This window comes from Muntiacus reevesi, chromosome 1 (assembly GCF_963930625.1).
Source record: "Muntiacus reevesi chromosome 1, mMunRee1.1, whole genome shotgun sequence".
NCBI lineage: Eukaryota > Metazoa > Chordata > Mammalia > Artiodactyla > Cervidae > Muntiacus > Muntiacus reevesi.
In genome coordinates, this window is record NC_089249.1 from 165,350,712 (window position 1) to 165,366,527 (window position 15,816).

The 15,816-nt window shown below is 41.4% G+C and overlaps 1 protein-coding gene across 10 annotated transcripts in view; it reads right to left on the reverse strand.

Moving 5' to 3' along the window:
• Positions 1 to 15,816, reverse strand: part of MACF1 (microtubule actin crosslinking factor 1) — a 332,396-nt gene that overhangs the window by 197,684 nt on the left and 118,896 nt on the right. For all 10 annotated transcript variants that reach the window (XM_065915933.1, XM_065915922.1, XM_065915908.1 and 7 more), the window contains exons 2-3: positions 10,629 to 10,690; positions 41 to 130 (exon numbers count right to left, since the gene is read on the reverse strand). In XM_065915933.1, coding sequence (XP_065772005.1) covers positions 41 to 130; positions 10,629 to 10,690 — 152 coding nt within the window. The remainder of the gene's footprint in view (positions 1 to 40; positions 131 to 10,628; positions 10,691 to 15,816) is intronic.

A 15,816-nucleotide genomic window follows, 5' to 3' on the forward strand; every position in this document is an offset into this window, starting at 1 on the left:
CACCTGGGAAGTCACCCATTAAGAGGAGAGAAAAGCTCACCAGTTTGATGCCCGAGAGGACCTCCAGCAGAGAGATCAGGTTATGGCCATCCCGTAGATCTTCATAAAGGTCATTTATATGCTTGCGGACCTGTGCATGAGAGCAAAACAAGACTGATTTTTATTTGATCTTGAATTATTTTATTATCCACACGAGTGCTTACGGTTCTTTTTTTTTTTTCCATTTATTTTAGGAGTGCTTATGGTTCTATGTAAACACAAATTAAAGAATTTGAAACTGAAGACAATAAATGATTCAGGAATATTCAGGCTGGAATACAATACATATGAGATGGTAACACTTAGAGGCTTATATGTGTTTTTTTTTAATTGAGGCCAGATCTATTACACACTCCAGTCAACCCTGAACAATATTCCATAAAGTTTAGCCAAGTCTTGATCATCCCGAAACATCTCAGCAATTATTAGGGACAAAAGCCAGCGATGGACACATGAGACCCGTCAGAATCAGTAAAGCCCTCCAGAGTGCTACAAAGGAAATCAAAATGCTAGACACTCAGTGTTCCATGGGGTGTAGCTCTAATTTAACCCCCTTTTTACCCAATATTTATAAATAAATAAATAAAGAGTGAATTTCAGAATTCTTTTCCTTTGGGGAAAAATAATTCTAATTTTATAACTGAAACTATGAAAAAACAAATATCACTTTAGAAAAATGTGTGGGTAATGTCAAACACTAAATGCTTTAGATGTTATCTCACCTATCCCTAACATCTGTAAGGTGGGCATTATTATATCACACATTATTACTATTATTATATCATGCCTATTTTACATATGAGGAAATAAGGCACAAAGAAGAGGTTAAGTAACTTGCCTAAGGTCAAAACTAAGTGGAAAAACTGGCCTCAGTTTCGTCTTTCTGATTTTAGCCTTTGCCATTACTACAATGCTTTGTAGTCAGCCATAATCTCATTCTATTTATTTAATCCAAACAACTGCCCTGTGAAGTTCCTATTTCATAAGAGAAACTGAGGAAGGTAAGGCTCTGAGAAGTCGTGGTCACACAACTTTAAGACGTGGCTAAAATGACTGATTCATTCCAAGTCTAGTGACAACTTCATTGAGTGTTGCACAAACAGAATCAGAAGACTAGTGGAAATTATAAGAAGGAAGACCCTTTACAATATGCATAACTTTCTAGACAACAAGAGAACGGGTTACTCTAGAAGTAGTGGATTTCCAGTCACTGGAGTTTTTCAAGCAAGGGCTGGGATCCTGGGATTTCTACATCACATAGAAGCCTGAACCACGAGTCCTTTCCAGCTGTAATATCCTAGCAGTCAACACTGAGAGTCTGAGAAGATGAAGACTGGGAACGTCTTGGGGGACTTCCTAGAAGAGAAAGGACTTGGAGGATTAGAAAATGTTTGATAGAAAGAGGATGGGAAAACCACGTAAGACTAAGTAGGAGGGTGGAAATATGAAGGATATACATGTTTGTACATGTACGTGAAAAATACTCTTACCATGGCCAATTTCAAGCTATTAATATAAAATCACTAAAAGCAATGTTGGGGAGAGATGTACAGTAGCACACCAATACACAGTTTCCATCAAAAAGACAACAGATATAATTAACCTCAACAGCACAGATGATAATAACCCAGCAAAGTATCTAAGAAGGAATGAATTTTGAGTATTTATTACCTTCATTTTAAATATAATTTAAGTGTAAGTTTATAAAAGAGTTCACGAGACTCCTCAACATTTACTATTTGGCTCTCACAAGGCCACAAAAGCTGGCTCTAACATATGGGTGGTTCTAAGATCTTAAGACTGCTCCCTCAAGTGGGTTCAAGGGTTCAAGCTTGGGGTCTAGGACAACCACAGTGCACCACTCACAGAAATTAGCAGGTCATAAGGGCTGGAAAGGGAGTTGATTTTGACAAGTTCAATTTTAAATATGTTGAATTTAAAACAACAGCAAAGGAGCTACAAATGGAAATGTTCTTGAAGCAGCTGGAAATACCAGAATCCAATCTGGGTCAGCTGAGAACTTAAGTTTAGAAGTCATATGCACAGAGGTGCTAGCTAAATGCATGGGAAATGTTGAGCTTTCCGGGTTGGGGCAAAAAGAAAAAAAAAAGAGTGCTAAGGACTGAGCCTGAGGGAATAGCTGAAATTAGAAGGCAGGAGATGGGAAAGCAATCAACAAAGGACAGGGCGAATGGGGGAAAGGCAGTGGAAGAGTTAGGCAATGAACAAGAAAGTAAAATCGAGGAAGATATCATCACCAGCATCCAATGCTACGGGACAAGGAGGATGCAGATTAAGAAACAGTTTTTGAGTTTTCCTACAAATAAGAGGGCTTTTGTGAGAATAATTTTCTAGAAAGTGGGGGGGATGGAAATCAGATTACAAACAAATAAGAGTTTTTTAAAGTCAGAAATTATTAAATACTTGATATTAAGGGTTAAGAAGAGAAGAGACAATAATGAGCGATTTATTTTTGGCAGCTAAGACCTGAAAATAGGGTATAAAAATCAGGAGTAGTCAAGGAGTAATTATTTAAATAAATTATATAGGGTTGTTAACCAGATGGGATCATGTTCTCAATAGGACACCAAACACCAGAGTGTTGAAAAGAAAAAGGAGGCACTTAAAATGTAAAGGTTAAGATCTGAAAGAGACACATGCACCCCAATATTCATCGCAGCACTGTTTATAATAGCCAGGACATGGAAGCAACCTAGATGCCCATCAGCAGACGAATGGATAAGGAAGCTGTGGTACATATACACCATGGAATATTACTCAGCCATTAAAAAGAATTCATTTGAATCAGTTCTAATGAGATGGATGAAACTGGAGCCCATTATACAGAGTGAAGTAAGCCAGAAAGATAAAGAACATTACAGCATACTAACACATATATATGGAATTTAGAAAGATGGTAACGATAATCCTATATGCAAAACAGAAAAAGAGACACAGATGTACAGAACAGACTTTTGGACTCTGTGGGAGAAGTCAAGGGTGGGATGTTTCGAAAGAACAGCATCGAAACATGTATATTATCTATGGTGAAACAGATCACCAGCCCAGGTGGGATGCATGAGACAAGTGTTCGGCCCTGGTGCACTGGGAAGACCCAGAGGAACTGGGTGGAGAGGGAGGTGAGAGGGGGGATCGGGATGGGGAACACATGTAACTCCATGGCTGATTCATGTCAGTGTATGACAAAACCCACTTCAATATTGTAAAGTAATTAGCCTCCAACTAATTAAAATAAATGGAAAAAAAATGTAAAGGTTAATTTTACATCAAAGCTCCAATATCTCCTGAAAATTCCAGTTAAGTTTTACACCTTTGAATAGTAAAGTTGAACCTTACAAGAAATTTAGATGATAACTAGTTTACTATGTTTCTCAGTCTTTGTGTGACTATAATAACTAAGTAACTATGAAAAACAGCAGAGAGGTATAGACAGAAGTAATGGGGGAGGTGAGTGTAGTGAGATTTTTTTCCCTTAGAGAATTTTCAGCAGAGAACAGCTGTCTGTTTCTGAAGCGCACTGGACACAGCTCTGGCTGGACAAGGATAAAGAACTAACTACATTTACTAGTGCTTTTACACAGAAAAGTTTCAGATGCAGAGGTGAGATTCTGGAGGGCTCAGCTAACATAGCAAGATCATACAGCTAGTAAATGACCAGGCCAATCAAACCCAGGTCTCCCCCATTCTAAAGTCTTTACCTCTTTTGTATGTGCTGGGTTGCCTCTAAAGTTTTCCTCAAATCTCTTAAGAGAAAGTCTGGTGGACTAAGTACCAGAAATATTAGGGGCAGCCAGGTAAGGCCAAGAGTGCTTAGGAATCATCCATAGGTATGTTTCTTTCCAACAAACAATCATGCTACTCTGTTAACAAATAAGATGAGTGAAAAACTTCAACTGTCCAGGTCCTTGCCTGTTTGTAGTCCCTGTGAAAATCACCATCAAAATTGGCTCTTTAGAAATCTCCAAGGAATATATACAAATGGCTAACAAACTCATGAGAAGATGCTCAGTATCAGTAGCCATAAAGAAAATGTAAATCAAACTACAGACAGACACCACTTCTCACCCACTAGAATGGCTATAATCAAAAAGACAAATAATAAGTGCTGGTGAAGCTACAGAGAAACTGGAACCCTCATACACTCCTAGTGAGAATATAAAATTGTGCAGCTGCTTTGGAAAACAGCCTGATAGTTCCTTAAAAGGCTAAACACAAGTTACCATATGACTCAGTAATTCCACTCCTAGGTATATATATTCAAAAGAATTAAAAACATATGTTCAGAAAAAATAATTTGTACATGAATGAATGTTCATAGTAGCATTCTTTGTTCACATTAGCCAAAGACTAAAAATAACCCAAATGCCTACATATTATACTATGAGCAAGAAACCAGTTACAAACAACCACACGTTGTATGATTCCATTTATGTGAGATATTTAGAATCAGCAAACCTATAGAGACAGATAGTAAATAGACTGGTGGTTGCCTAGGGCAGGGGAAGGAATGGAGGGGTGTTTAGGGATAATGATTAAAGGGTACAGGGTTTCTCTATAGGGAGTGAGGAAAATGTTCTAAAATTGATTGTGGTGATGGCTGCACAATTTTGAATGTAATAAAAGTCACTGAACTCTATAGTTTAAATGTGTGAAATGTAAATTAAATCTCAACATAGCTATTTTAAAAATTAATGAATGACTAAATTTTCAGACAAGGTCAAGCCTCCCCAATCATCATGCATTCATAAACCAAGGAAAGCTCTGCTCTCCCAATTTTTAAAAGACTGGCTTGAGGGTATGAAAAAATAAACAGCTTCCCCCAATTTCTGAGTGGCTTTAGCAAAGGGAATAAACTGCACTTAAGTGCTTGGTATCAGAATCTGAGCCCAAAGCGACTTTAAAGATGACTTAACTCTAACATTCTCAGTTTATAGATGAGAAATGCATTGTCTAGAGTAGTTACATAACTATGTAAAATCATTTAGCTGGAAAGTGTCAGATCACTGTCTCTTGACTCTGTGTTCACTGCTTTTTCCTTCACAAGGCTTCCATGATGCTTGAAGGGTAGAAACAACATATTAACAACATTATTAAATTATAAGAGGTTCCCCTCAAAAAACCAAGGATTGTCCTGCAGTATTCTTTAATACCTGCAGAGAGCCTGATCTGGCAAAGTTTTGCTCAAAGACTCTTAACAGAAACACAAGTAGCTTAATTTCCTTGATCCACACTATGTTGCAGAGCAATAAATCAATCAGAGGAGAAAACTTTAAAGAGAAGAATATGTTATTTACTCTCATTTATACTTATTAAGGGTTTCCCAGGTGGTGATAGTGGTAAAGAACCTGCCTACCAATGCAGGAGACATAAGAGATGGAGTTCAATCCCTGAGCTGGGAAAATCCCCTGTAGGAGGAAATGACAACCCACTCCAGTATTCTTACCTGAAGAATCCCATGGACAGAGGAGCTTGGCAGTCCAAAGTCCTTAAGGTCGCACAGAGTCAGACATGACTGAAGTGACTTAGCACACAGACTTATTAAAAGATACAGGGAACATGAGAGTGAGCCTGGTAACTTCAGATGGATTTCTGAATTTATAGATTTCTAAGCCATAAAGGGAAAACTCCATTTTGATTCAACGGCCAAATCTATCCTCCAGGAAAAGCCTAACACTAAAAAAGCAGATTATAGTTGGCCTAAGTTATTTTGTTTGGTTTTTTTTGTTGTTGTTCTGGGGGGTTTGGGGGGGGGGGGGTGGTGGCGGGGGTCATAGACTCCTGGAGAGAACTGTGCTCAAACGCAGGGAACAAGAGTGGGGGCTGGGAATCTCTGCTGAAATAGAGTATGATGTGGGAGTAAAGTGTGAGGCTCCTTGCAGATAACAATTCTATGTCTCCTGTTTTGAGAGTTCTTTAAGTTCTGAGGAATCTGACAGTGATATCAGCCAACTCTGACTAACAAAGACTCTCTGAGAATGAGGATGACTGCAAAGTCCCCCAAGGGGAGCTTTACTTCACAGGCAGGCACTAATGGTCAGGCAATAGAGAATCCAAGTCCAAACGGAGAACCGGAATCCCTCAGTGGGGGCTGAAATGCACTGAGGGTGAAATCAAGCCCTGAGAACTCAGATCCAGGCAGAGCTGGTCACAAGCCACCACCCTATGGTCACAGCTGGGCAACAAAGGCAACACTCCTCTTCTGAGCAGCATGACTCCATCAATCTCCTATATCACACTGCACTGCCAGGCTCCTTCCGACCTTTCCCACAAACACGAATAAGCGAAGAGGTGTGAAAGTACATGCAATGCTGAGGGAGCAGTGAGCTGTCTCATGCGGCCACGGTACAGAGGCTGCACAGGAAAGGGGGCCTGCAACCACTAGCTAGGGAGCCTCAAACAAGCAGAAAAAAATTGAGAACATCGGTAAAAATTTGGAGTTAAAAACTTCTGCTGGTTTTCTGTAGTTAAATAAAATCCCAGGAAGGCCAATGGCTTCTAGATGGCATACGTGAAAAAAAATGGAAAGGACAATTTCAACTGTTAGATTGAATACCTTCCTACCTTTCTACCCACGGACATCTGCAGTCCATAGAAGCTGACCACAGAAAACTCCTGCTCTCTGTTCTGTCAGCCGCTCAGCCTGCCTTGAAGTCCTTCTTAGGGAGATATGTCTATACTTTATAAGCTGCCAGGACCCAGAGAAACATCAGGGATAATGCAAATAAAAACCTCACTGAAAATTCTAGATCTTTCTTTTTGATAGTTCTGGGGTAGGAGGAGAACTCTTCGATCTGTAGGACTTGCGTTCTGCCTTAGGTGTTCTGTAGATATATTTCAGGTGCTTACATTCTTAAATCTCTTTTAAGATTGGACCAACAATGTTCTCAGCTAATAAAGAGGAATGAATCAGCTTATTCAATAACAAACTGTTTCCTCAAGAGATATTTGGGAATCCAAGATATTAGGTTAACCAATTCTAGAACTTGAGGGCTTGGTTGCTTTGATCTTACGTCAGTCTACCCGCTACTGGCAACACTAATGTGGCTCACGTGTACTTGGGGAGCAAGGCAAAGGATGCTTGAGCTACAGAAAACAGATTCTGATACCTAATCCTCAGTCCAAAGTTCAAAGATAGCCGGCATGGAGCAATGATTCTGATGAGCAGTGAACCTCTGTGAAATACCCCAAGGTGAAAAAATGCCACTGGAGCTGTAAGGTTGGGGGAATAGGAAGAGATGAAAAACAGCCAGGGATTTAAGTAAAGCTCTGGCTGGCCTCCAGCTGCTAACAATGCCATGTGTGTTTGTCTTGTTTCTCCCCGCCTGAGCCTCCTGTCATCACACAGCACTGAGGCAGAGGCCCAACAGGCAACATCAGCCACAAGTGAAGAGCGGGGAGCCAGAGCATTTGTAAAGACCGACAAAGTTTAGGGAGACAAACCTGAAGAAGGAACAATTCAGTTTCTCCAAATCTTAAGAAATGAGGTATGAAAACAGAGCAAGATAGGGGCATATTGAATAGAAACAACAAGTTATTTTGGTCAGAAGATGCGTGATTGGTCTTTAGCTCCATCCTTCACTAGCTGTACGATCTTGGAAAAGTCACTTCATCCTTCTAATTCTCAACTTCCTCAGCTGTTAAACTGAAAGGATAAAATATCTTTACCTCCTTCAGGGTTACTGTAAGGATCAAGTCAGATTAGAATATGCTTTGTAAGCTAAAAGGACTACTGAACTGTTATTCACTCAAGGCAACAAATCCTTACTGAATACCTCTCATGCTCCTGGTGCAGCACAGCAAGTCCTAGCCCTCGAGGAGCGGAGGACACCAACGTGTGAATGCACACACCCATCTCTTCAAAGTGGTGTGGAACAGAGATGGAGCTGCAATTAATTTAGTCACAGGGACGGAGGTCAGAGTCTCAGGAAGGGGATACTGGACCTGGGCCTTGAAGAGTAACTGGATGATGGCCAGGCAGCAGAGCTCAAGATATGCCTTCAAGGGAGAGAGAAATGAATAAGCAAAGAGGTGTGTAAGTATACCGTGTTTAGAAAGCGGTGAGCGGTTTCCTGTGGCTGCAGCGCAGGCTACACAGGGGAGAGTGCCTGGCTGGAAACAGGTTGTGAAGGGCTCTGCACCCTGACAAAGTTATTTGTCACCAAATGAGAGGCAACTGGTAAACGCTGAAGAAATCAGAGGAAAACAGCAGGTTTTTCTTCCCTCTCTCTCTCCCTTCCTTCTTTGCCCTGACTGAAAAAATAAGACACAACATCAACCTTCAAATTACAGTCTGGCAGAATGAGAACTGCTGCAGCTGCTGTAACAGAAGCATGTAAGGAGTGCAGGGAAGACGCTCAGGAAAGAGCGTCGATTCCACGAGGGCGAGTCAGGGAGATATTTACCAAGAGGAGTGACGGGGGTGGTGTCCACGCAGAACAGAGTTGGGCAAGAAGCAGAGGGCGCCCCCGGAGCAAAGATACAGAGGCAGAGAGCGTGACAAACAGTTCAGCAAGAGCTTAAGGTCCACGGGGAATGTGACACTGAGCCCAGAAAGGTAGGCAGACCGGAGACAGTACTGCAGAGGTGAAGAGTAGGGGCTGGACTTTAGGTTGCCTGGGTTCTAGTGTTTTAGTTCTACTTCTTTCTAGTGCTGTGACCTTGAACAGGCTGTTTAACCTCTCTAAACCTCATTGATAAAATGGGACTATTAACAGAATCTATAGTATAAGGTCACTGAAGAATTAAAGGAGATGATCCATGTAAATAAAGGGCTTAGTACAGAAAGTATGATTTACAGTAAGCACTCAATAAATTACGAACATTATCATCACACTTGTTCTTACAGAAAACTTTATTAGGAAACTATTATAGTGGCCAAATCAAGAGAAGAGGCCCTGGAATAGGGCAGAGTAGAGAAATCAGATGCAAGCATCTTTCTGAGTTGGAAATGATTGATTAGAGTTGGTGACAGGGAGAGATGATGGGCAGGACTAAATATAGTATGATTCCAGGTTTCTAACTTGGACAGCTAGGTACATGAATGAAAATACTGAGCACTTCGGGATGTACTGAAAACAGGATATATCTGGGTAACGTCCAGATGACTGTGTCAAGGACACTATTGAGATATGGGTCTTTGGCTTAGGAAAGAACACAGAGAAAGGCTTTATCATTACCTCCTGATTTAAATCTTGTATTAAGAGTTTGAAAACCGACCTTACCTGCAGTTAAAGAAGTGACCTAAGGAGCTATGCCTGATTTATGTAACCATCTCCCAGGCCACAGTTCACTGACTACATAGACAGACCCCTGACCCACAGGGGAGAAGAAAACTCCAGCCACCAAGATTGTTCGTGTCTGTGTCTTTAGAATCATGTGGCTGCAGGGGTTTACACCACCATTTGAGGGACAACCACCAAGGCTCACACACAAGCAAAAGCAAGGAGTGCAGAGAACTGAATGTAGAAGACACACAGAGAGAAAGGAAAATGAAAAACAAAGAGCTCCTAAACAGAGGAGAGAGCAGCTGCCTAGTGAAGCACAGTTTTCATAAAGCTCAGATGCATCCAGGCACCAGACTCTGGAGATCACCCCTATCCTTTTCTCTGTGTGATTCCTTGCATTCTATGCAAACAGAATGATCCCCTCGGTTAACACAGATGAGAGTGCCAAGAATACAGAGAACAAAACAAGAAAATGGTCAAGGTTAGGGGACGTCAACATGAAGGACTCGCACAGAGGATGAGAAGCCAGTGAAAGAGGCAAGAGAAAGGCATTCATGGAGGTGAGAGGTAACTTGGGAAAAAGCAGTGTCCTGGAAGGCAACATAAGAGAGGGCTTTAAAGAAGCAGTGAGTTAGTCAATACTATCAAATGCTACAAAGAAATCAAATGAGAGAAAGATAAAACCACTGGAAACAGCAATTAAGAGGTCCCTGGTGATCTTTCTCAGAGCAGCAATTATTAGACTCAAAATTATCTGAGTTGAGTAATTACTATAACTTAAAAACTTTGTATTCAAATCTGACTGTCATATTAGTCGTACTGTTTATCCTTAGGTAAGTAATATTTCTCTGCCTTGGGTTTTTCTCTTTTTAAAAATAATGATAAGATCTACGTCCAACCCTAGCCATTTTGCTCTGTATTTTAAACTGCATGGGAGTGTATATACATACTAAAAATTCACTAAACTGATCATTCAAGACTTGTACACTTTGAGAGAACAAGATTCCCTCTGCCCCATCCTTACATAGTAATTAGACTAAAAATTTTAAAACAAAATAGGGGCTTATAAAATAGTATGTAAAGTTTGATACAAAGCATTCTTGGAAACTCAGGAATCACTCCATGGTATCCTCAACCTCAGCCTTCTTAGGTAATGCAGGAGTTACTGTCTTCACCAAGAAACTCATCCACGAAAGTTTCCACACTATTAGGACTATGTTAGATATATTTTTAAGAAAATCATGTATCCCCGTCAACTGGACCATGTGGCCGGCACGATGAACTGTCTGAGAGGAGGGACTGGCGCATTCGGATCAGGGGGCTGAGGGTCCACGAGGGTCCTACCTTCATCAGGTGCTTGTTGACCCACTTGGTGAACGTCTTCTTCTGCACTCGGTCCCGTTCATCTGTAGGGAACAAGGAGAAGGCACTGGCTCAGCGCCACCTGGCGACATGTTCCCCAGCCTTGCCCACACCCAGCTTCCCCAGGACAGTGGAGACGGTTTCCTCAGCCTGAGACAGCGCCTTGCTGTTGGGAAGGTTCAGTCTCTCTGGATTTCCTCTCCTGTCACTTTACACATTAGGCAGAATCACATGCCTCAAGAATCGTGTCACCGCAAAGTCTCCTTCCCATCCTACTTCTCCAGGGAGGGCAGTGATTCCTTGCACCCCCACCGCACCCCCAGCAAGCTCCAAACACCCGAAGCTGTGAAACCCCCAACAGGACGGGCAGAGCGGTCCTGGCCCTCGGGCAGTCCGAGGCTACATTTCACTCTCCACACGCCGGTCCTCTCGATCAGTGCTCTCCTCCCTCCCCCCTCCCCTGGGGCCCCCTCACTCCAGCGTCCTCCCCAGCCTTGCCAACCCAACTCTCAAAGCTGCCCACTAGGCTGCCTGCACATCTCTCCTCCCCTCCCTCCCTTCTCCAAGTCTTACACCTCCATTTTTTCTTAGGCAAGTTCTGCTTCATTCTGACTTTGTTCACCTCTTCAACAGAAACATGACTGTCAACACTTGACAACGACTACGTCACAGAGGCCTGATTATGAGGAGGACTCACTTTCTCCCACAACTGCCACCTCCAGACCACTGATCCATCAGGTGCGTTCCTCTTCTATTTATTTGAAGCCTTTTCCCTCCACTATGTCATCCTGCTCAAATCATCCCTGCTATCATTGACCATTCCCTGCTGCGTGCACCCCTCCACGTGGCAAATCTACCTTAACCTCTCCCAACAACTTGGTTCAGTGGGTGTTCTCTGATGTCATCCTCAAACTATTTCAACATATGTGTGGACAATGCATGTGAGCCTGCTTGGCCCCACTGACCTTCATCTCCAAGCCATAGCCAGCCGCCACCATGCCACTTCCCAGGCCTCATTCCTTCTCCAAACATAGCTACTCAGCAGTCATCTTTATCAATCCTTCATATTTTCTCATCACTTTCAACTTTCAATCACTCCCTTCTTATTTTATCCTGTTTATTAAGAGCATCTAAGATTATCCCAGTCTGTGCCAGACAACATGATTAAGCAAGTAAAAGCTGTCTGTCCCGAGCACCCCAGGGACTCTCACCTCCCTATCCACTACTGCTTTCGCTAGGACAATCCCCAAGCTGAGCTGACCACTCCTGCATTTCTTCTCCAGCTAAGAGAAATTTCAGAAGAAAGTAGCAGAATTATGTAAATCTGACTCACCAGTAACTCACACAAACTTCAGTTAGGGTTTCTTTCCCTACTACCCAGTTATTCCCTTCTTACTGATACCCAAGTAAAAGCCACACAAGCACTGGTCCACCATTTCCAGGTGGGCGCCCTATCTTTTTACTTCTCTGAGTCGATAGCCATCCAGTAAGCTCTCCTTCATCTGTCTCTAACCTTACCCTCACCTCTTCCTTTCCAGTCTCTGAGTCAATAGCCATCCGGTAAGTTCTCCTTCATCTGTTTCTAACCTTACCCTCACCTCTTCCTTTCCAGTCTCTGAATCGATAGCCATCCAGTAAGTTCTCCTTCATCTGTACCTAACTTTACCTTCACCTCCCTTCTGGCTTTGTTTCTGGAAACAGTGATCTTTTCCTACTATAGACCATGGCAGTTAGGAATTAGAATGCATTTGTCTAATTCCTTGCTGATTTGCAAATCTTCTCAACAACAATCATTATGTTCAGAGTTGAAAGGTCTGTCCAAATCTTGCATACATCTACAATATTACTGAAGCTTAAAACTTAATAGAGAGGTCTTCATAAGAAACATATACTAATTTAAAATTCCATAAAGTGTCATAATCTGCATCCTTATAAATTCTACCTATTGGCACTCATTTGGAACTGTTGAAACTTTTTTAAAGTCTAATCTAATTTTCCCTTCATAGAGGCCTGCAAGTATTTAAGTCATAATTTTTATTAGATTCCAACATATTTTGATCATTTGATCTTTTCAGATGCTGATTCAGTTACCTGACCTCTTCATAATCCTTTCCAAGCTTGTATCAGAGTCAGCTTGCAGTTATAATCTCATCTAAATCACTGACATTTACGTTCTTTTCACAGCAAGCTCTTTTCTTCCTCTCCACTTCTCCAAATGCTATTTAAAATCCAGTTCATTCATTCATTCATTTATTCTTTGAATAGGTCTTAGTAAGGAGCTAGCTGTTTGGAATAGCCTGTGTTATACAAAGTCACAGTCCCTACCTTGAATAGAGATGACAGTCTGGCAGAAAGAAGAAATAACTTCAACGAGGCTGTAACAGAGGTGAGCACAGAGCACTCAAGAACATAAGAGAAGGAGTCAAGCCTCTCTGGGTACAGGAGGGACACACAGGAGGCTAGTGAACATTTCTAGATGGGTGACTCTGCTGCTGCTGCTGCTAAGTCGCTTCAGTCGTGTCCGACTCCCACCAGGCTCCCCCGTCCATGGGATTTTCCAAGCAAGAACACTGGAGTGGGGCGCCATTGCCTTCTCCCCTGGGTGACTCTACTAAACCTTAAAAAATGAGTTACAAGCTAGTCAGAAAGAGAAGGGAAGGTACAAGGCTACAAGAAGTTCCACCTGGTGCAAAGTAACGGAGATATGAAGGAGCTCATGTTCAGACAACTGCACAGAATTAACGGCGGCTGAAAGACAGGATGTGTATTAGGTGGCAGTGACATTTAAAACTGGATAGAATGACATGAGTCAAATCATGGCCTTTCATGACAAGCTAAGGAGTCCAAACTTTATCACCAAGAAACTGGTAAGGGAAGATAAGAGAACATATTAAAAGATTTTAAACAGGAGAATGACATGGTGAGATTGGTGTTTGAGAAACATTACTCTGGCAGCCTTTCCTGACAATCTCACATCTCAATAGTCTCTTTGTTCTCCAAATTTTTATGGTATTTACTATGCTAGTCACTCAATCTGTACTTATATAATTATATAAATTCTAAACTTCAAATAACCTTATTGTTACTCATCAATGAGATCATTAATTCCCTGAGGAAAGACATCATGCTTTACTTTTTTTACATCTACCATAGCTACTAACATCTAAAGCTCTATATAATAAGACCTAAAATAAATCCTTCCACTTATCTGAATTGAGAGTCAGCATTTTAGCTATTGGAATCATAACTGATGAGAAACCATCTGGTTTCCCTAGTGTACTATCCCCATGGGAAGGCTTGGGAGGTGAACAGAATAACTATGGGTAGAAAATAAAGAAGACGCAATCGTGTTAATCACACCTCCAGGTCTAAAGGATACGAGGCCATGAACTAAAAAGAAATCACATGAATTCCACCTCTTTAAAATATTCTCAAATTTAAAAGGAAATTTATTAACTTTTTCTTTTCCATCTATGTAGCATTTAACCTATTACAGCAAGCAAGTATTACTTTTATAATAAAGAAATTCTAGAAAGAAAACTTGTGCCTTCAGAGTGATAACTCTGTAATATTAGAGACAGACTATTATTGGTTATAAAGCTAATCAGTAGAGCAAGGCAGAGTGGACCTGGCATTGGTGAAAATGCAGAACTTTTAGTCAGCTTTAATACTGTTTTCCATTATGTTTGCATGTCCCTGCAAACAGGTGATACTTACTGGGATACTGGAGTTTTTGCATGTTGGATTGGGGTCTTTTTTTTTTTTCTTTTTTTTCATTTTGGCTATACCACACAGTTTGTATGATCTTATGTCACTGACTTGGGCCCCAGCAGTGGCAGTTCCAGTGCCAAGCCCTAATGACTAGACCGCCAGGGAATTCCCTAGACTCTTACAAGAAATAAACTTTCTTGATTGGCCAACAGATGATTAGAAGACCGGCTAAAGAAACACACAGAATGATATCAAAATCAAGTCACCTGTAAGAGTCCTGTCCACTGTCTCATATCTTTTAGACATGAAGATGCTATTAACACAATTGACTCTTTTAAATTTTACTATCCACAGTTATGCTGTTCACCTACCAAGCCCTCCCATGGGGATAAGGCACTAGGGAAAGTGGATGGCCTCACATCAGTCATGCTTTGAATAGCTAGAAACCTGATTTTCACTTCAGAGGGAAGAGGTCCAAGTACTTATTCTGAATATAAATTCTAAAAGCAACATGATTACAAGTCCTTCCCAAGACCAGTTAGCCTGCTTAGAGCTGAGCTATAAGTTCCACAGAAAAAGGTTTTATATAACAACCTTGCCCCAAAGCTGGAGGATCCTTTTTTAGGATACTATGTTGCAGACCAATAAATTACATGAACATTATCTCCTGACTTAAGCATTAGGATAAGAGGACACCAATACCACAGTGCCTGGAATTTAAGATCTTAATATTTCAGCACGGAAATTCATTAGGGAAGTCAAACAACAACTTGATTACATAGACCTTCAGAACACTCCAAACAGCTCAGCCTTCAAAAGTTTCTAATAAGTTTTAGGTTTGATTCCCCACACATAAATCCTTCATTTAATTCCAGGCCCAGCAAAAATCTTTCTACCTAACACTGGAGATAAAAGTTTAAGAAGATATGCTTATGTGAGAAGATAACAGTCAATCAGAGCAAAGGTGATGTTACTTTTAAAAGCTTCTTGTAAACTCAGCTCCACCAAAGGCTATGAACTGACAACAAAGAACCCAACAGCCTCCTGGGAAATTCTTAGATTGAACTTATCGAGGCAGCAACTAGTCATGCGAGGGTTCCTCAGTTAGAAAGGTTCAATACTCCAGTCCAACTTTATTAAGATACCAAGCTACCAATACCTACCCTAACTTTCTTAATTTTAGTGTCACTGGCAGAGTCCCTCCTTGCTACCTAGGCAAGTCCATCCCCCTGAAATGTGGATCCTACATCTTCCCTTCTCCTTGAGAAGCTTATTCCAAACCATCCCTGCCTAGCTGGTATACCTTTACCCACTCCCCTCCTTTCCCCTCGGCTACATGAACAAGTGCGAAGACAACGCTCACCATTTCCACTTTCTCATCGCCCTGCTTCACCACATGACCTGGCTTCCAGTCCCACAAATTCACGGAAACTGCTCTGCCCACAGTTACCTACCTGCC